General features: G+C 36.6%; 1 protein-coding gene across 6 annotated transcripts in view; it reads right to left on the bottom strand.

The window, feature by feature from the left end:
• The window catches only part of UBR3 (ubiquitin protein ligase E3 component n-recognin 3 (putative)), a 123,110-nt gene that overhangs the window by 87,269 nt on the left and 15,020 nt on the right, over positions 1–20,821 (bottom strand). For 3 of the 6 annotated variants that reach the window (XM_009278563.2, XM_009278564.2, XM_009278565.2), the window contains exons 6-11: positions 16,979–17,045; positions 12,945–13,075; positions 7,368–7,596; positions 3,110–3,289; positions 2,174–2,307; positions 118–204 (exon numbers count right to left, since the gene is read on the bottom strand). In XM_009278563.2, the coding sequence (XP_009276838.1) occupies positions 118–204; positions 2,174–2,307; positions 3,110–3,289; positions 7,368–7,596; positions 12,945–13,075; positions 16,979–17,045 (828 nt within the window). Of the gene's footprint in view, positions 1–117; positions 205–2,173; positions 2,308–3,109; positions 3,290–7,367; positions 7,597–9,781; positions 10,582–11,790; positions 12,147–12,944; positions 13,076–16,978; positions 17,046–20,821 lie in introns of those variants that run through there. The other 3 variants (XM_009278567.2, XM_009278566.2, XM_019471887.1) reach the window with 3 other exon arrangements.

Genomic DNA, 20,821 nt, shown 5'->3' with positions numbered 1-20,821 from the left:
GGGGGGGGGGGGGGGGGGGGGGGGGGGGGGGGGGGGGGGGGGGGGGGGGGGGGGAGCAGTGTATCACCTTTGACGTTTAATCAGATTTTCACAGTACTTTGCACTAAGGATATTTACCTCATCCACAAAGTTGATAGCATCAAACCAGTCCTGCAGCGCTTCAAGGCAGTATCTGACAACATTTCGTGTGTATTCCTGTGTTTCCTGCAGTAAGAGAAAACAGTGTACCACACAAGCCAAAACAGTTTTAAGTAAGTGTCACTGTTTTCCTACTACAAATAAATATGATTATTTCAAGAATATTTTTACAGTACACAATTTATGCCCTCATCATATGGAAATTATTAAGTATTAATATGGTTTCATTGTTACTTTAAAAGGTTATCATTTCAATGGTGAGAATTAAGGCACCTTCAGCCTGGTCAGCTGGTCCTAGTGCCCACTGTTGTTTAATTATCCATTTATTTTTACCAAAAATTTAGAGATGTAAGCATTAAAAAAAAAAGGTCTTTCCATGCAATCAAAAGGAATGGCTGATGTCCTGTAAGTTTTCTCTACTGAATGGTCCTTACAGTTTCCTAACACAATGCACCTGAAACACAATGATAACACAATACCACATAGATTTTAACAATAAGCAAACCTTGTTATGATTGTATGATATAACTCTATAACAACACCCTAAAACTATAATATATTTCAGATTAAATCATGTATTTCAAGACTAGAGCTGTACATTGCCCTCCAGGAGGGAAGCAGTGATGTGCAAGAAAGGAAGGTGGGAGGGGAGCTAAACCGAATTGCTCTGTGATCAGCGGAACTTACAAAGCCTCATTTCTTACGGACTTTTCCTTTAATCTTCCCTTCCCCCTAAACACAGACTCCAGACCCACCTCAGACTCTTAGGATATCTATGAAACTCTTCTCATGCAAAAGCCAGCAGTGCTTTGGCCAGCCAGAAGCTGTGCAAGTGCCAACTGGCTCAGTTAGACACCTTTTCTCATCAAGAAATGTAACAGCCACACTCCCATCCTGCTGCTCCACCCTCTACGGTGCCCAGGCTCCGCCGGCTTTCCCTCTCCTGCAGGACACAAGCTGGAATCTCTTCCCACCCATCAGGTTTCACTAAACAAGTACAACAATTAAGCTCTGAGATTTCTAAAACTCAGATTTATTGAGAACAATCAAAGGGCTCAAACATGAAGGTGAAAACATGACTGACATGCTGACGGGCGGAGCAAGGAATCATACAGGCCTTAAACAAAAGGCAGACCTTCCCACCCCTAAGCTAAAAAGAAAGTAATACTTCAAAAAGCTAGAAGTTGTAATTCAGTTTTCAAAAGATAATTTAGACTCATAAATTGATATATTCATAATGTATCAGTATAACTTACATCATGGAAAGGCTTTTGCAACTGCCTGATTTAAACTGTTTTAAAATTGCATGGGATGCCCACGCACGTTTTTTTTTCAGCGCACAGTTCAATTCAGGTATTACTGTCTCATGGACGCTATTATGTACCTTAATAAGCTAATTTCAAAGATAAGTATTTATTTCATAAAAAATAACCAATAAAAAGTTTTTTCACGTTAAGTATTCCTATAAGCTGATGGATTCCATTTTTACTATAACTTAATATAATTTACAGTCTAGCAAATAGTAACAACTCTTTGCTCTAGTTAGGAGACCATGAGATGTCAGAACCTAAGAGGGTTTCACCTCAGGTTGTTAGTAAAACAACACAAAACCATAAATTACTCCCATTCCCCATCATAATGAAGTGTCTATCTGCAGACACAATCAACGTTATAATCACATTAGGGACAACTTATGTATCTCCTTTCCCACTGAACTAAGGCAGAATGACTCAGAGACATTTATCAAGTTCTACATCAGATTAAAAGTTATTCCATATGTACAGTCATATGGAATGACTGCACATATCCTGAACTTGTAGTCCCAGTTCTGGAGACAAAAAATTAGGTACAAGCATGAATTCTATACTCACAATACACAGAATCTGAGTTAGATAGTGTTTTATATATTTGGTAGACAAAGACAGCAAAACCCAAGTCTTTTCAAACACAAAACAGACAGACCATTCAGATTTGAGAACTGTAGAATAAATCATGAATAAAACCAAGCATAATGACAGAGAAATGTTAGTCTTACCCTAACTTTGCAGTGTGACAGAAGACCCCACATTGGCTGGGCACAGGCTTCCAGCTCAGCAGCAAAGGCAGCATAGTATGTCTGTGATTCAAACTCCACGTGCTCATTTAATTCTCGTTTATTTAAATTCATACCTTCAAAGATTTAAGCAGAGTTATAAAACCAAATATTTAACTAGGGCTAAGTAGAATGCAGTATTTTTAGTGGAATGCAGTATTTTTAGTGGAATGCATTCCCACACCTATTAAGACAAAAAAACACAGTGTAACAATCTATCTTATCTAGCAGCAGAATAATAGATAAAATATGAGAACAAGCATCAAAGTTTGAACAGAAATAGGCCAAAAAAGAACAATAGCTCTAGATTGGCTAGTAACTGCAGTCCTTGCTGTTCAGGTGACGTTAACATGAACGGCAGCCCTTCTACTTCGAACCTCACTTTGTCAATGGGAACATTTGGATGGAAAATATCTGGTCCTCTTTTTAGGCAGAACATTTTTCAGTATTGAAAAGTTCATGATTTTTAAATTTTTTTTTAAATAATAAAAAAAAAGTTTCTTCACAACAACACTTAGAAAAGGATCCAGATTTATCAGATTAGTTTACCCGATATTTAAATTTAGAACTTCACCAGTAAAACACTTCTAGCACAAGTTATGATTTGTACTTTAAATTCAATCTGAGGATTCTGGCACCATGAATCTCAGTCAAGTGTGATGCAATTGTTCTGTAACTAGTCCATACAAGACAACGATCCGTTAGATCATTTTCAAATCTACCTGTTTTCTAGAATATACTGTTCCCTTCCAGGAATACAGACTTATGAGAATACTAACGAATTAAGTATTCACATACAGCACTGTAAGGATTTTGCTGCTGTGAACATTAAGCTGTCTTAACATCCTTGTGTTACTACAGATTATAAAAGTCACATACCTTGAAAGAATGATACAAAATTCATCCATGTTACCAAAAGACCATGATCTTCCAAAAATTTCTTTGCCACACTTTGGTGTGAAAGTATGTTTATAAAATCACTAACCAGGGGCCAGTAAGTATTATTCTTCAGTAGTGCTTCCCCACAATTCACCACAACATGTAAACTATTTTCTTCATCTAGATTTAAAAAAGAAAAGAAAAAAAAGTAATACTTTTTTCCTTCCTTCTTGTTGTAACTTTTAAATAAAGTTACAAGATAATGCAAAAATACCAATTAGGATTTACTGTAATGTTGTGACCACACACACAAAGAAAACTGCAGAAAAGAACAACGGTTGTTTTGCGGTACCTGAGGCTGTTTTCTCATCACAGACTCATCAACATAGATCCCACTCTAGTAGGAGACACACATACTTTGAACAATATTGCAACCTTTGAAAGGCAGTGCATTAGTAAAACCATCACAGCTATGCCTTTTTTGCATACTCTCAAGAAGTGTAAAAAGACCAAACAATACAATTCCTATTGTGAACATCTGAAATCTATTTTGAATTTGACACACTTCCAGTGAGCAAGCTACCTTCCAGCATGCAAACAGGAATCTGGTGATCAAAACCTACACTGGCACGTTGAGTCTGAGAAGTAGAGCAGAGACAAGCATTTCCAGTCTGAATCTGGGACAGAGAGGGTTTATGCAGCCTTCCTGAGACTAGGGCAGAAGAAGGTTCCCAAAAGAAGGGGAGAAGAAGTCTCCTCCCCAAATCACAGAAGTACATCCTCTACAGCTGTCACATAAATCTTTTTATTAGATTTTCATAAGAAGGACCCCTGGAAAGACCAGAAGGGAAACAGGATTGGTCTTGGATTCACGATCCAAGGAAAAGAACTTCCAGCACCCATCTGTCAGTTGCTATTCTATTTCAAGTGAACAGAAGAAAGAAAATCTTGCATCTGATGATCAGCCTTGGGGATATTTCTTGTCCAGTTCAAATGCACTGAAGGACCCTTGTAGTTACCCTTTAGACAATGAAAGGGTCATAAGCAGTATGGCACAGCCACAGCTAAAAAGACACTGTTATTAAGAGACTCCAGTCTCTGGCTGATGGGGCACATCCGTATCTGGAGTGGTTCCCTTTGGTATATATGTAAGCTTTTTCTTCCCCTTTGTTGTAACTATTGAAGAAAATACTTTTTTTCTTTTTACTCTGAGGCTGTTTATATTGTTGGTTTATTTCCTGGTACCAGGGAAAAAAAAAATTACTCTCTTGCCTGTTATGTCAACAGGTTTTCTAACTTGAAGTCATACAATATTTTGATCTTGACAAGTTTTACTTCCCAAGAACACAGCACAGTTAGAGAAACAAATCAGATTTCATCCTGAAAAATATGCCGCTTGAGTTGCACACAACTATGAACAGATACCTTCTGTTCATATATTACCAAGGCAATATAGAGCTCCATTTCTTAAGACTGACTCCTATCTATTACACTGAAGCACTGGAAGGAACAGGAAGCCAGAAGCACTCTGCGCAGCTTCTCAAACTTCTCTGCCACAGTTGATAAAATACTCTTTAATCACTCTCTTGTTATCTGGTACATCTGCAAAGAAAGGAAACTAGGTCTTGTTGCTCAGCTGCCTGGTTCCCATGTGCTCATACAGCCTATCCAAGAACAAGATAATGTCTCAGTTGGCTCTGCCTGAACCCGCTGAAGGACTTTGCAAAAAGCCAACAGTTACATGTTGCTGATTCTCTGCCCCAGTATAGATTAGACAAACCCAGAGTTACTTCAAATTGGCAGTGGCATTGCCTCTTATTCAGAGTGCTCAACAAGCAAGGGTTAACGTAAGGTCAGTCAAAGGAAAAGAGTTTAGTTGTTTTTTTTTTTAAAAAGGATGAACCATTACCAAAACTTTTTCCTTGGGGTATAAATTCTTTTCCCATGAAAAGTTCAGTAGGAGGAAAGTGCTGCTAGAATGGAAAAAAGTCTCTAAGAGCACAGGGACATAAATCTTCCTAGGGAGCCAGTTTTATCATCTGCACCCATATTTTACCTCCTCATCCTTTCACACCACATGTGAGAGGTAAGCTGAACTAGTAACACTTTCGAAGTTGGTATCAACACAGCTCCTAGGTCAACTCTGTTTCAGGAACAGTTTGTCACTTGGCATCCACAAATACCCCTAACGAACTGTATACTTTTAACAGGTGTCAGCTGTCCAAAAGACAATTAGGATCCGTGAGCAATGCGAACTAAACATGCCTTAGCAGATACAATTCCTGCTCCATGTTCTCCTTGCTCCTCTCCAACATGTTTTCTCCATCTATCCATTGGCTGGATTTGTAAACTTCGTCTCATTCAGATACTAAACGACCTACTCGTTTGCACTAGCTGCACAAACAGAATTCTTCTCAATTTATCTCACCAGCACAGACTTCTAACAGACTTCTCACTATTTCCAGCATCATAAGAGACACCTTGAACTAAACACAAGATACAAGCCCACAGAACTGCAAAAGAAGGCCAATGAGAATATGAGAGGGAAAAAACCCAGTAAAGTATTTTATTAAAATTTTTCTGTCAATTTACAGTGTGCCCAACCCCTCATATATAAAGCAGTGAGGAGGAAATGTTGTGAAAACAGACTTCTCACTATTTCCAGCATCATAAGAGACACCTTGAACTAAACACAAGATACAAGCCCACAGAACTGCAAAAGAAGGCCAATGAGAATATGAGAGGGAAAAAACCCAGTAAAGTATTTTATTAAAATTTTTCTGTCAATTTACAGTGTGCCCAACCCCTCATATATAAAGCAGTGAGGAGGAAATGTTGTGAAAACACTGAAAAGCACCAGATTCCATGATGGGAGTCTTAGCTAAGACAAATCAATGGTGCTGGTGAAAGGAAACAGGTAACTTCATGTCTTGGGACAGCTGCTCCAGGGTAAGTCTTTTCTCACAAATCTATCACAAATATATATCTGATGTTATTTAAACTTACCAACTCCAGCTTACATAATTAATTACCAGGAAGTTTCTTCAGAGAATGTCTAGTCACAGACACAGCCTTTTTCTGTTTGGCTGCAAATCTGATCCACTACAGAACCTTACCACCATGCTAGCAGCATCCCATACTGACCAACAAGTAAAAACAACTACTTAAAAGTAGTTTTAAATGACATTCCACCAGTATGGCATTAGTTTAGCAAAAGTCACTTGATATACAAACTGTTAAAGAGAAAGATTTAACATTTTTCTTTGAATACTGTAAAGCAACCTATGTAGGGCAACAGAAAAATTTCTCATGTTGAAGTGCTGAGTAAGGGCATTCTTTATAGCCAGATGACCGAGGATTTCCCATTTCAGTAGACCGAGGATTTCCCATTTCAGTACAATCATTCTGTATTAGGCTATACAGAGAGTGGACTCAGAGACAAAGGATACTTCAGACAAGAAAAATTACAATTTCATGCAGAAGTTGATGGTACTTATTTGGCAGCAGCAGTCAGCCTATCTAGAAAGTATTTTCAAATTCAAACTAGGATAAAGAGGGCTGAGAAGTCTGTGGTCTGTTAGGTACATGAAAGCATGAAAAACAGAAGTCAGCAAGATTCATTGTGCAACCATTTTCAGATAAGGACAGGTAAAACAAGGAGGGTGGAAATAGGACAGCTGTTTTCACTAGAAAAGTTACAGAGTGTACACTAGTTCAAGTTCAAATTACCACTTTGTCAACCAAAAGCTTGATCAAATGATTATATTTACAAAGTATTAATTCATTCTCCTCTAATTATATCATATTTTATTAAGGCAATCACAGGTGAGAAAAATTAAAACAACTTTAAATACTTCAAATAGTTTGTGAGATACTTTGAAAATATTTTTAAAATTAATAAAGGTCTCAATTTGCATATATAATTTCTCATTCAAATAAGCTTTACAAATAGTGTTTATGCACTTTACCCAACAAATGAAGTACCTGCAAGATAATACTCTGTATTATAGACTATATAACATTCCTACAAAAGAAAACCCTACAAACCAAAGGATGAAACATCAGTATCACTCTTGATAACTATCTTTACATTTCTAGGAAATTTTGAGACTCAGCCTCTACCATATATTGCTAGATCCTGTGCATTTTTGGGAAGGGGTTGGGGGGTGGGTTGACTACCAAAGAAAGAGATTAAATTTCCTCTATAACCAATTTATTATCCATGGAAACAAGCAAACCAACAAACAAATCAACCTACCTTGCAATTCACTTTTAATAAGGCAACTTTCCATCATATATAACAGAACAGTGACCATAATATCCAGCAGCTGACATTCTTCTGTTACTTGGCGTGCTAGTTCTTCATTGCTGAACAACTGAACACTGATATGCACAATTCTATTAGACATTGTGTCTGATTCATGGCTTTTCTTCAGTGTTTTCATAATAAAAGCATAATGCTGAACAAAAGTTTTGGTAAAAGCAATCTGCAAATTATAAAGAAATTTTGATGTTAACAAGCACCATACAAAAATTATAGCTTTCTTTCATTATAAAATATTCCTTTACAAAAGTACAATCAACATATCCTAGGAAACACCAGTTGCCATGACAAACCAAAATTGATGGTCTAATTATCCCATGTGTAGTATCTAGAAACAATCCACATGAAAAGACCTATCTATAGAGAGGGGTAACTTACGCCTCCGATTTTATTACCTTATACCAAAATTTAATCTTCTCATTCTATACTTTCCAGCCTAAAAAAACCCCAAAAAAACCCCAAAAACACAGAAACATTGAAACAAGGAATATAAGGTCTCAGCATACCTGTGAAAGCAGTAAAGTTCTAATAATGAATTTATCCTAAATTTTTTACATCCTAAAACAGGGACTAATGTCCCAAAATGATACACTATGAACAATGAGATTAGTGGTACCTAAAAAAGCTGCCTTAACTTATCACTTGCACTTGTCTACCCATGGAGTAAGGTTGTCATTCATCTGTCAAGGATGACATTTTAACACTGAATTTCATCTGCTATCGTAACATCCTATATTTTTTTTAATAAATCTTTAGCGCTTTCTCCTAAATAATTAAAGTCATTAGCAAGCTTTGCTATTCTTCACACAACTGTTTGGGTTCTTTTAAACCAGACTGGTATTTAAATGTACTGATACATATACATATAAATCTTAGTACAATTTCTTGTCCCACTCCATTAGCCTCAAATTACATTGTAAACCAACCTTCTGCACTGCATATACATGTGTGTATATCTGCCAGCTTTGAAATCACTTCTCACTTAGTACTTTAAGTTCTGAATTAACACCATCTGGACTTCCTTGGCTTAATAAGAAGAGATAATACAAGCTGTGTAGTGATGAAAATTTTCAGCTCAAAGTCTAAATTCCCTTGTCTATTCCTTCTGGAAGTATTCATCTTTCGTAAGCATAAAATTTGAAATTTTAAAACCACCCTCAGGCAGCTGTGTTTTCACCGGACTGTATACAAATCACTACTTTTTACCTGCCTCAGACTCAGTGCTCCCATATTTTTATTATAGCACTACCATGTTATTCTCATTGAGAAAATATTTCCAAAAATATCATAATGCCATAATGCTGCTGTTGGGCACAAAGACTGCTTCTTCCAGGAAATATCCTCAAAAATCAAAGTTGCTCATGTGAAAAAATGGACCAGGATGGGGATGGGGATGTCACTGCACGAAACACTACAACACTGCTTAACTTGCCTTCCTTTAGCTGGTTCACAATGATGGAAACCTGTATAATAATTGACAGTGTCTTCTACATAGAGCATCCAGCACAATGGTAATTGTTTTCAGCTAAAGCCTTTTTGGAACAACGTATTTGCAATACTTGCGTAGAGTTAATACAGTATCATTCTGGTATTCCAAGGCAGAACAACTTGTCATAGAATTCCTCTCAATTAAAGCTTGATACAACTATAATCACTGGCAATGACACTTAAAACAAACATCAAGACGTTTACACTATTAATGTTAAGCCTCAGTCATAAATGACGCACCTGGTGTTTTAAGAAGTTAGTATATTAATACTGCTAGTAAAAAAAGCATATTTTATTTATATATTACTTCTTCACATTATATTCTATTTAAATAGGATTCTCGGGTCCTGTGATGTAGGAACTACATTGTACTTGTTTTACACAGCATTCTCGATTCAAGCTGATTGTAAAAACATGGTCCTCCTCTGAGGACAAATTTTGGATTTTTTATTTATTTATTTTAAATCAGGATGCATCAAAGCTTTTTGTGCCTCACCCATACACGATAATCAATTTCTGAAAGCACTGTAGATTCGCTGTCAATATAGCATAGAGATTCTGTAATACACTTAAAGAAAAGACACCAGCTTTACTCCTACATTCACTTGGAAGTTAAACAAACAAATATAACCCTTTCCAATTTTGAGAGGAAGAAACTAAACTCATTTCCAGAAGTTAAAACGCTGAAATACTGTGGTAAACTGCAGTCCGTATATAAAAACAGCCATAGTAGGTCAAATCAGTCCATCCAGCTCAGTATCCTGTCTTTGAGTGGCCAAAGCTGTATACACAACTAAGGAAAAATACAGAATGGAGCAAGAATGCAAATATTGAGATAATATGTCTTTCCAAATACTTACTCAGCTTCCAACCATTTGCAAGAAGTGGATTCCTAAGACCGACATGTTTTCTGTATATTTCATTACCTTCACTGACTTACTACTCTCTATGATCTTGTGCAGCTTCTAAATTTCTAGCCTATGCAAAAACAAAGTTAATCTTTTCATCTGGCCTTTCCTCTTGGTGGCCACTCAACAATCTCAGAACTTTTAAGAGCCTAACATCAACCCCATGTTTCAATTAGAACTTGCATCTCCCATGTTTATGTTTTCAATGCAAAGAAAAAGATAGTTCTGCCACGTGAAAGCTGTGCTAAAATTAAGTTTCCAATAGAAAAACTGTTCTACAGAATTTGTAGAACAGCATATCTGGGGTTAGTGAAGTCCTATTGCTGTAATAACTGCCTCAACGTTCACCATGGGAGGTGCCTGACGAGGCACAGCATTTCTGATAATCATGTTTGTTGATTCATTATCTCTACCAGATGCTTTTGCATTTCTCTACTTGAGTATTCCAGATTCCAGCAAGGCTTTGCTCTTGGATGATTTACACTCTTCCTTCAGCTTCTTCTTTATTGCCAAGCCCTTCTTTGCCTTCTCCTTGGTCACATGAAGGTCAGTCCTATTTCTCTGGCCTTTTGTTTTTCCTCTTGCAGAAACCTTGTCCACACCGTAACACCTCTAATTTCTTGGAAGCTCCGGTTCTCATCTGTTTTCTTCACTTGTAAGTCCTCCAAGCTTCAAGTGTCAGAGTGTGCTGGAAGGGATGCCTCAGGCACAAATCCTGTAAGGCAAAGACCACACTGTTTGTTGTGCTATCTCTCTCATATGCAAAAGCAGGAAGGGGGGAAAGAGCTAGTTAACCCAGGGTTTTAGCTCACCCATTTTCGACACTGGGAATCCTAAAAGAGAAGTTCGTTTTCCTATTTAAAAATAAATCTTTGCAACAGAGATTGCTGGTGGCTCACTGACTGCTGCATAGGGCATGATGGATTCAGTCAGCTCTACTATGTTTATGCTGGAGGTCAGAGATTTCAACAATTTCAGAGCATGCACAGATAGCCAGCTCTGTGCTCTGTGTCTGGCTAGCTCACTCAGTTTATCAGAAAACCAACCTAGCAGAATTCTGCTGATTTAATGAGCTAAATCAGCTCATGAAGAATCAGACAAATTACATAACAGCAGAGACAGAAAAAATTAAGATAGTACATGTGATGTAGATGGGATGGGAGAAAGAAGCAGAAAGCCGAGAGATCACTTGGAACAGTTTTTATCCCTACAGGTGTTCCTACTGTTTGAGAATGCAACATGATTAAACAGCAAACAAGCTTTTCCTTCATAAAAGCTAAATGGAAGCTTGAAAGATAAAACATTCTTCTAATTCATCCCAAAATGGTATGTTCTCTCTGTACACATGTAAAAGGCAGAGCCGCTCCTTGTAAATTAACCACGATCCTCATAGACACGTTTAAAATTCACGCATCATCGACACAGTTTTGCAACAAAGCACAGGTATCTTGGGAAAAAAAAAATAGTTTTACTGTCACCCTAGTATTGCTGTGTGATACATTTCCTGCTCTGAGTTTCCTTACTACTGAAAAATACCTTTTAGACAATCACAGCAATTAAAATAAACACAGATTCTAAAAGATTTCAAATACTTGGGATTTGTGCTAGTAATGAAGTTTGTACATAGGAATTATGTACATAGGAATTAACTGTTTAATCAAACACAATATGAAATTGGTAACAAATTAAAAAAAAAAAGGAATGTTTAAATAATCCTTTCATCTGAACATACAGTATTGGTAGGTGGAAGATGGACTATTTCCAGATAAAGGTGGCAGCCAGTAGAGAAACCAAATATACCATGGTCTCCATTCTGAGTACATAGTGAAGAAAGATTATGAACACAGTGAAGAAAGCCACTGAAGACTGTGGCTTGCTGTCAAAGGAAAAAAGATCCCATGATCATTAAAAGTTGTTGTTATTACATGGTATAGTAAAAAGGTAAACATAGCAACACTTACCAGATTCCTCCACACGCTGCTAGCAGTTGGGTGTTTCTACAGGCAGGACTTTAGCTGGCAATGGATCAGGAGAACCGGATGCCCACGTGGGTCTCCAAAGATCAAGAAGAATTCAAGCTTCATGGCAAGGGATCATCAGTCAAGAAGTCCTCATGTGTCCTCATGTATTAGCTGAATCCAAGACCAAGATGAATCTATGCTGGTATCCCAAATCAAAACGCTGTCTTGACATGGACAGAGTATTGCTGAAAGCCCATATGTTATCTTTTTCTTCCTTGCAAGTTATCTTCATATCCTTTGCTTTGATACAGCAAGGTTTTAAGGGGGCACGAATACAGGGCTGTCCCATCATAAACAGACATTTTGAAGAAATCTGCATACCTGGACTTCAGGATTTCTTGATCTTTGCCTCCCAGCAGGGATTGAGAAGGTCCAAAACATTTGCATGGCTCAAAGGTATGACATGATCAGAGCAAAATGTTAAGCCTGATTGCTATGTATACTTGGTCTCGGAACATGTAGAGCAAACAACCAAACCTGGCTGCACACCAAGATTTAAAACAGGAAGATGACATCCAGCCTCCATGACTCCAGGCCAGGAGACACTTGGTATGGACAACTGCAAAACTCTGTAAGGAAGCAGCTGGAAGGCTGCCAAAATCACCTAGGGCATAGCTGCAGCAAGAACACTCACACTGTAATGGCCTACACGGAGAAATCACTGCCTACTACAACAGTTGCAACAGGAATGAAGTCACTGCAATTATTTACCAGTCATACCACACTACAGAATCATTTAGTGCTGATCCACATCTTTCAACAGATAAAAATCCAATTTACAAAGTAAAATAAAACAAAACGAAATTCAACACATGCAAATATGCACTAACAGCCAAAAAAGAAAAAAGCAAACCATGAAAACAAAATTAATACTGCTGCGCCAGAATTATCCATCTTTGTTTTGTCAACATCTCTCTTCAAATACTATACACTTTAGACATTCTAACCAAATACTCAAAACAAGGTAAAAGTTCTGCATTATTTTACTGCTTATTATTCAAATATAAACATATGTGGTCTCATGCAAGGTGTAATATACACTAAGTATGTGAATAAGAAAAGACATTTAAGTTTGAATGAAGTAAGGTAAGTACCTTATAATCTTGATCTGGCAGCATGTTGAGTAAGAAAGTCACCATCTTCTGTGGAAACTCATATTTTATTGTCCAAAATAATAATTCTTCTAGAAAACATTTATGCTTCAAAACATCCATGATAGATTGATCTGCATAAAAGGTTGGAGGAAAGGATGTGTAATGTAATAATTATTAAAACTAAAAATAATGGTAGTGCAGTTGCACTGTCATATAAAATTCAGTAACAAAAATCTAAGAACATCTTAGTGCGCTCTGTAAATAATGTTTTTTCAAAAACACTGGGAAAATGAACATGGCCAACACTGCACAGTGTCAGAATCTGTAACAATAAAAAGGACCTCCCAGAGAAGTCAATGAAAGTTTTCAGTACAATTCTACCACAGAGTCCAGTCTTCATTGATTGCATTGAATCATAACACCTTACTGTAATAGTTCCACTGATTGTAATGAATCACAGCAATTTGCACAATATTTACACAGCCACTTAATCACGGGAAACTGTTAATGTAGACTACTACTTAGCTGAAGTTAAAATAGCAAAGCAACAAAATACAATTTATGATTAAGTGATGAGTTCTATCACCTAAGAACACTTATGTTCTGTTTACAAAGCTCTAAACAAGCTAAACAGAAGCAATAATGTATCAGTTATTCATATTTTTAAAGCAATATATGTACTGATTGACCAACAACAAAGTTTTTGTTTGTTTGTTTGGGTTTTTTAACATAAAAATTACCATAATCAGATAATCAGGCACTAGCTCCTGATGGTACCAGAAGAGACAGTCTCATCTTTCCCCATTCAACTCCTGGCCATTCACTCTGCCCCCTTACTCATGCTGACAGTACATCCCTGTGCTGTACCTATGTAGGAATCAAGTCATCTTTCCATTCTGTCAGCTGCGTTTTCAAGCAGATCAGTTTCATGATTGCAAAGCTGCACAAACTGACCTCTGCTAGAATAAACTGTTCATGAAGCTATGGCTTGACAGAGCATAAATCAGATTAACCCCATTTAAAAAAATTACTAAAATACAAAGACTTTTTATCATCATTCTTCAAGAGGTTGATTACTTATGATTTAGAACTACAACAGGCATTGTTCACTCCTGTAACATATAAGGACTAAAGAAAATAATAGTAATGTTCCTTTATACCTAGAAATCAACTAGACCTGAGGATATACACACCCCACCCCACCCCAAATCCCATAATTCCAATGGGACTGTATGAAGCGTTCCCATCAGCACAGATTCAAAAACACTTAAGCTGAACATCTTCTGGCCTTGAAGACTCGCCTCTTCAAGGAAGTATGGCAGCTTTAGGGACTGCACTGGATAGCTTTGTGCCTATCCTAAGCAGGATAGCCATTTGCACTTTTCCTAAGCAGGAATTGCATCCATTTTCCAGCATTACCAAAGGTCAGAGTTCCCCAGCCAAGTGACCAATCAGCCCAAAACATCTCAGGAATTGCAAAAGATCATGAGAAATAACGAATAATCTAAACTTTAGGGATCTCCTCAAGACCTTAGCAAGCCACACAAAGACAAGAATATGTTTTATTCAATATATTCTACAAACATTGAAATAAAAAAATTACCTTCACAGAGTCATGAAAGATATTTTAATATTAAAATATTTTGTAAAACATTACACATCACCTACTGCAGCAAACATATGATGATCATTTATGTTCTCTTCCTCGTCTCTTGTTAAGAAATTGCGTATGTGATTTTACTGCCCATGAAAGCTTGGTAGCCATGCAGACTGAAGTCCTCTGTCCACAGAACAGACAGCACAGGTTTAGGTACATGCCAAATGCCCCTGAGTGAGAACACGGGGCATAAAGACAAGTGACACAACACCTTATCTGTCACTGATGTGCAGCTTTCTCTGACATGTATCACAGTCGAACAGTGCGTATCAAATTCTTTATAAAGCAGTTTCAGGCAGGGACAGAAGAATATATATCCACTTATACCTGTTACAGAATTTAAGTAGGCAGAATGCTCTTACCCAACTTGGAAAATTTGTCAAGAACACTGGGACTAATGTTCCCACTCTTGTGAAAAGTACCATGTGATTTTAAATTTCTTTCAACAAATAAAAAAAAAAATATAGTGCCTGTGGGTTTAAAGTTGTCTTAAATATCAGGTATTTCAGATGGATGCAGGATGCAGGTTTTAGAGTAAAAATAAAAATTCTCTCAATACTCAGTCCCATACCTGTATCAGTGAACCTCAGCATAAAACCTGTATTTTCTTTAAAGAAACCTTTTATTCTTTCCTAGTGCCACAAAAGACCCCATAGACTGTTGTAAACATCTCTCTGGAATATGAGTCTTAGCATTCCAAGATATCCCCAGTATATAAATAACCCTCTATGAAGACAGTACCACTAAAGACCTAGCATAGGACAGGGAGTCTGCTTATACGGAAAAGGTAAATCTGTTTTTATTCAATACTCAGTTTTCTAAAATTTTCTTTTCATACTCTTATTTTATACCCTATTGGACATAAAATATGAATACTGAAAACTTCAGAAAACTATTCAATATTTAATAAAAACAGATACTTACCCTTCCCCCATTGGCAGACTCCCTCCTCTGGGGCTGATATTAGGAGCTATCAACATCATAAGCACAGTCCATGTTGGGATGCCTCAGAGGGGGAAGACTACAATCCTGGGGGGAAATGAAATGTTGAATGAAAAGTATCACTTCTCCTGAAATGTCACTGCTTATACTGGTTTTCAGATCTGGCAGCTTCTCAACCTGAGCTTCCTCCCTGCCTATTTCCCATAATCAGTTATTATGCATCAGAAAACCAGCATTTTTTCTTGCATTACCTGACTCTAACTTATCTTTTAGACAAGCTAATAGCCTCTAAAATTCAAGTAAGAGAGCTTTCCTTGGGTGTCTGTCAGTTTCCTGCATTTCTCCAAAACAACCACCTCTTCCACTTTATTATTCTCTGCCACAATCTTTCACACACCATTTCTACGATCACCTCTGAACAATACTGTTGCCAAAACATTTAGTTCTCTGCTTTTCCAGCTTCCCAACCTTTTTCCTTCAATCTGAAACCACTAGAAACAATCATACTTTCCCATACTCTTCACAACACCTTCATACCTTTTTACTGACTTCATGAACCCTTGCATTTCAAATTCAAGTTCCAAACCTTCACTCCAAAGCCTTTCCAGAAATTTTATTCCAACTTTCACCACAGTTTTTCACCCAAATGTTCTTTTCCCAGGGCTTGCAATTTCTTTGTGCTTCCTATGTCAGTCTCCTCATACTCATATTAAAAAAACAACAGCGTTCTTTATTTAGTAATAAGAGTTTAAATATTATTATTTAAACACTTTTTAGCACAAAAACATGTCAAGGACAAGCACAGGATAGGGCTACCTTGTCTCTAGCCTATGTTCATTCTTGAATTAAAACTTGCCCTGATCTCAGTGTGAGAGCTGCTCATGTTGGACTAGAAATTGCACAGAGGACTTATTTCAATCTAGTAAAATAACGGAGCGGTTTCAAAGGAGACTTCATTCAACTACCTTTTCTTAAACATTACTAGTTTAAGTAATGTTTAGTAAACAGTACAGAAAGATCAACCAGAACCAGAGAGAACCATTCTTGCCTGGCTGAGAACACAATCATACTGTAAAGTGGCATAATGAAAAAAAAGTTGTTAAGAACAAATACATCAAAAACTTGTTTGCTAAGCTGCATTGCAATCTTGCCAGCCACACAGTGAAAATGGAATGAATTTTTAGAGGTCAACTTACGACATGAAGGTGACAAAATGACGGGTCAAACAGAGTCCCAGACAGTGGTACTCACTCAAGGGAAATCAAAGTTGCCAATTATCACAATTTCACTTGCTATTCTTTTTTAGACTTTGCTATGTTAAATACCTGTCACATGCAGCACTACAGTGCTTGGGAAGTGAATGAACATCCCTAGATAAATTTTAAGATAGACATAAAGCAAATATGATAAACTGAGATCAGTACTTTATAAATACCTTTGGTGGTGCTGCTTAGTTTCACCCTCTTGCGCTTGCCCACACCTTGGCTACCATCCTGGTCCTCCTGGGGTAGGGGAAGAGTTTAAAAAATTGATAATCGTATATTTAGAATTGTATTGCCAAGAGATGGTATGCTTTCAAAATTCTGGTTTAACTATCAAGCTAAACCAGAAAAGCCCTGAATATACTCTCTTACCAGAAAAATACTTTTACTGTTTACAAGAACCATGGACTCAGTGCAACTCATTAGAAAAAACACAATTTTTTAAATTGCCTTTTTCCCCCCTACAGGCAACATTATCATCTGCAAGTTCAGACATCTTCATCTATTTAATTAATTTTGTAAGGTTACTTGCTTTGATTTCTGAAACTGATTGCTACAAAAATGTTTAACACTACAAAATTTCCAACTGTTGCACATCCAAGGTTTCACCTTATTTATCTGTACGGTTTGGGGTTTTTTGTTTCCTAAAAAAAAAAATATCAGCCAACATACTGGCTATTAAAGTTGGCAACACAGACAATTAGTTAGACATTTTCTAATCAATATAAAGTTTTGATGCAAGAATAAAGTATTTTTGACACCTTTAAGAGGCCAATTCTAATTGCTGAATTCTAATTGCTTGTTCCCTACAGAATAACGGAAACACTTTACACAGGCACTTCTCATCTGAAGCTTTCAAGGCACTCTGCAAACAAAACAGCAAAGGCTCCAAAATGCAATGCAAGTTATAAACATCATCACCACCACTTTACAAAATCTAACACTGGGTGTTAAAAAAGAATGTGACATTACAGGACTATATTAAATGCTGCATGGATCTTTACTAACAATGGTAGTCCTAATGAAACAGTGGAAATAAAGAAAGATTCCCACTGGATCTAATAAAATTAGATATATAATACAGATATCTACTGTTAAAAACAAGTAATCAATATCCTTCTCCTCTAAGCAAATGCTATATTTTACTTCTGAACTTCACTGGAACGATAAAAGAATCCGATACTCAAGAAATGACTATCCTTCCTTGGGAGAAAGATTATTCATATTTTATATCTAAGGACTGACCAAAAGTATTGTGTTAATGAAAGGTCTGAATTTTCCTAACCTTTCAGTACCTCCATCTGAAAATTAATTTTAAGATGTGCACACATTTGAACTCTTAGGTGTCCGGTGGTCTTTGTGAACACATGCTACTTTTGTACTTCAATTGGGAGCCAGGATGTTGCCACTGCCCACTCCCCCATCAGAGGGGCCAACAACTCAAAAGCAAAAATCAGACCTGCTGAGATATTACTATGAACTGCAGGACTCTGCAGTTTAAGTCTTCTGCCCTGAAGAAAAGGAATCTAAATTCCTGTAGCTAGAAAGTTGATAGCTGGAGGTCTCAAGGCCTCTTCAGCGCTCTCAGTTAATCCAGAGAGTTGCTAGAAGGGCCTTAATCAGAAAATAATGCATCTGGGTATACAAATTGTGATTAATGTGTTGGATTCTAGCCTCCAACACCACTGCTCTGGCAAACAAAATCCGTTTCCCCTTCTACAGTATGAGAAAAATTTAAACATATAACAGTCTTCATTGCAACTTTTGAAGTGATTTTACTAAAAAGAAGAAAAATTAATTGACTTATGAGAAACGCTTTCTTGAGAACTTTTTTTTTCCCCTCAATAATGTTAGACAGTTGTTTTTTACTGCTTCAGTAAGGTAGGACTAAATCTTAATGTTAAGTGCAATGTCAATGTCAGCCTTGAGATAGTGAGTGCTAGGTCACATGGTGTCTGCCAAGCCCAGGGATAAAGAGTAAGAGAATGAGTAAGCAAAATGTAGAACACCTTTTTTTTAGCCATTGGATAATGCTGTGTAAATATACCCAGATAACAGCAAAGATCTATGTAGATTTACTTTACATAATAGAATAGTTAGCAATATGCCTAAGGTGTGACACATCTCTTGTAAATTCAGATAATAAATTTTATTTAATAATAGATATTATACATAGATTTTTATACAATTACATTAAACAGCAATTGGAGTCAATAACTATATAGCTGAGCGATAAGGCATTCAGTGCTCAGTAAACTACAAGGGCAGGCAAATAGAGATATCCCATACAAAAAGGTTTATTCGTCAGTGTGGTAAAAATGTTCATGGACTGGGTTTTATTTGATTCCTTGGAACATAAAAACTTCTTAAATAGGAGGACAGTTTTAGAGAGGGCCTTTTTTTCCTCCTTTTGCACAAAGGAAAACATGAGGAAGAAAAGCTAATAAAGGAAACTAATGGTGAATTCTCTCCAAAATACCACAGGATGGAACACAAACCATTTGAGAAGTAAAGCGCAACTGAGCCTATACTGTTTTGAGGGGTGGGGGAGGGACAGGGACAACAAAACAAAACAACCCACAACACATCTCAGGATACATCCATCCTTCAGATTCATTTTTAGCTTAGAACCATCTACTAAATACTCAACTATGCAAAACTTCTCAAGCTATTTGGTTCCCTGCAGAAGCACTGCTCTAATTTGTAGCCTATGTAAATTTTGTAATCTAGCCTTTCATCTGTGAAACAATGCTACCTTTAAGACTTACTTGGTAAGAAAGAACATTAACCTTTCTAGATTCATCTTAAATACCAGAGGAAGAAAATCCAGTTAAAAGTGTACTCTTGCCACATTTCTTAATTAGAACATAGTTTTACTCTGCTATAAGAGAGTATAATAAGGCATTAGAAAAGCTGTAAGTGCCCTTTGTAACCTATGGGGGAGGGCAGGGAAGAGGAAGAGAAGTCATAAAACAAGGTAACTTTTTCTTTATTTCTCTAATAACATAATTTTTCTAATAAGCATTTCAACCTTCCACCTGCACAGTTCTGTTTTGGCTTTTGGATGAAAGGACCGGACTTTCTTTTCAGCAATTCATATTCGTCAAGCAGATCATAATTCAGAAGAAGATTATAAAATAAAAAATTAACTTTCTTCGGAGATGCCACTAACTGAGGGTTTTTTGGTTTAAAAAAAAAAAAAAAATCAAGAAACTTTTGACATTATTTTTAATTGCATCCCATACTGTATCAATGTGATTTTATTAAAAGATATGAAAGGAAAATTCAGAAGTGAAAATATATACTAAAAAACATTTAAATTTTGAGTGCTTATTGTTTTATCTGTATGTTACTTCCTCATTCTTTTTTAAAATTTTCTAAATACAGATTTCAAAACAGGGTCTTGTGCTTTTTTACAATGTATCTTAATAATGTAATTAACATCTTAAAATTGATTCTAGGTATGTAAGTATATGCAGAATTTCAATTCAGAAAAATCACATCTGCGGTAACATAATAAAATACCTACATGCATCTTTATATCCTGGAGATCAGAAAGAAAAACCTCTCTAGAAAACAGGTATCTTTAACTATAGCAAGCTATAATGCAGTTGCTGTAATTCCTCCCTTTTTAATTCATAAAATCTTTTCCTTGAAAAAATTATCTTTTCCCTATAAAAAATTCCTTCTCCCTAAAATACATCTCTGTCTCTACCTCCACCTTGGACTTCTTTCCCAAAAGAAATGTCAGCGATATCCAATGTCTCTTCAGATTCTTAAGAACTTCAGTTTACTCTCCTCTCCTCATCACTTATAAGGGTAAAACAGAAAGAAGCATGCTGAAGCATTTTAAGTTTATTTGGAAATACTACTTGAGGTTATTAATATTAACTTGAATTGTCGCCTTCTTTCATGGGCCTTAGAAGTGATACTGTCAGCAGTCTTTTGCGGGTTTTGGGGGTTTTTTTTGTCTGTCTGTTTGTTTGTCAAGCGATGGTGAAAAAACAACAAGCAAT

This window comes from Aptenodytes forsteri, unplaced genomic scaffold, assembly GCF_000699145.1.
Source record: "Aptenodytes forsteri isolate BGI_AS27 unplaced genomic scaffold, ASM69914v1 Scaffold257, whole genome shotgun sequence".
Lineage (NCBI taxonomy): Eukaryota > Metazoa > Chordata > Aves > Sphenisciformes > Spheniscidae > Aptenodytes > Aptenodytes forsteri.
Note: the sequence above shows the minus strand (reverse complement) of the source record. Positions and strands in the feature narration are given on the sequence as shown.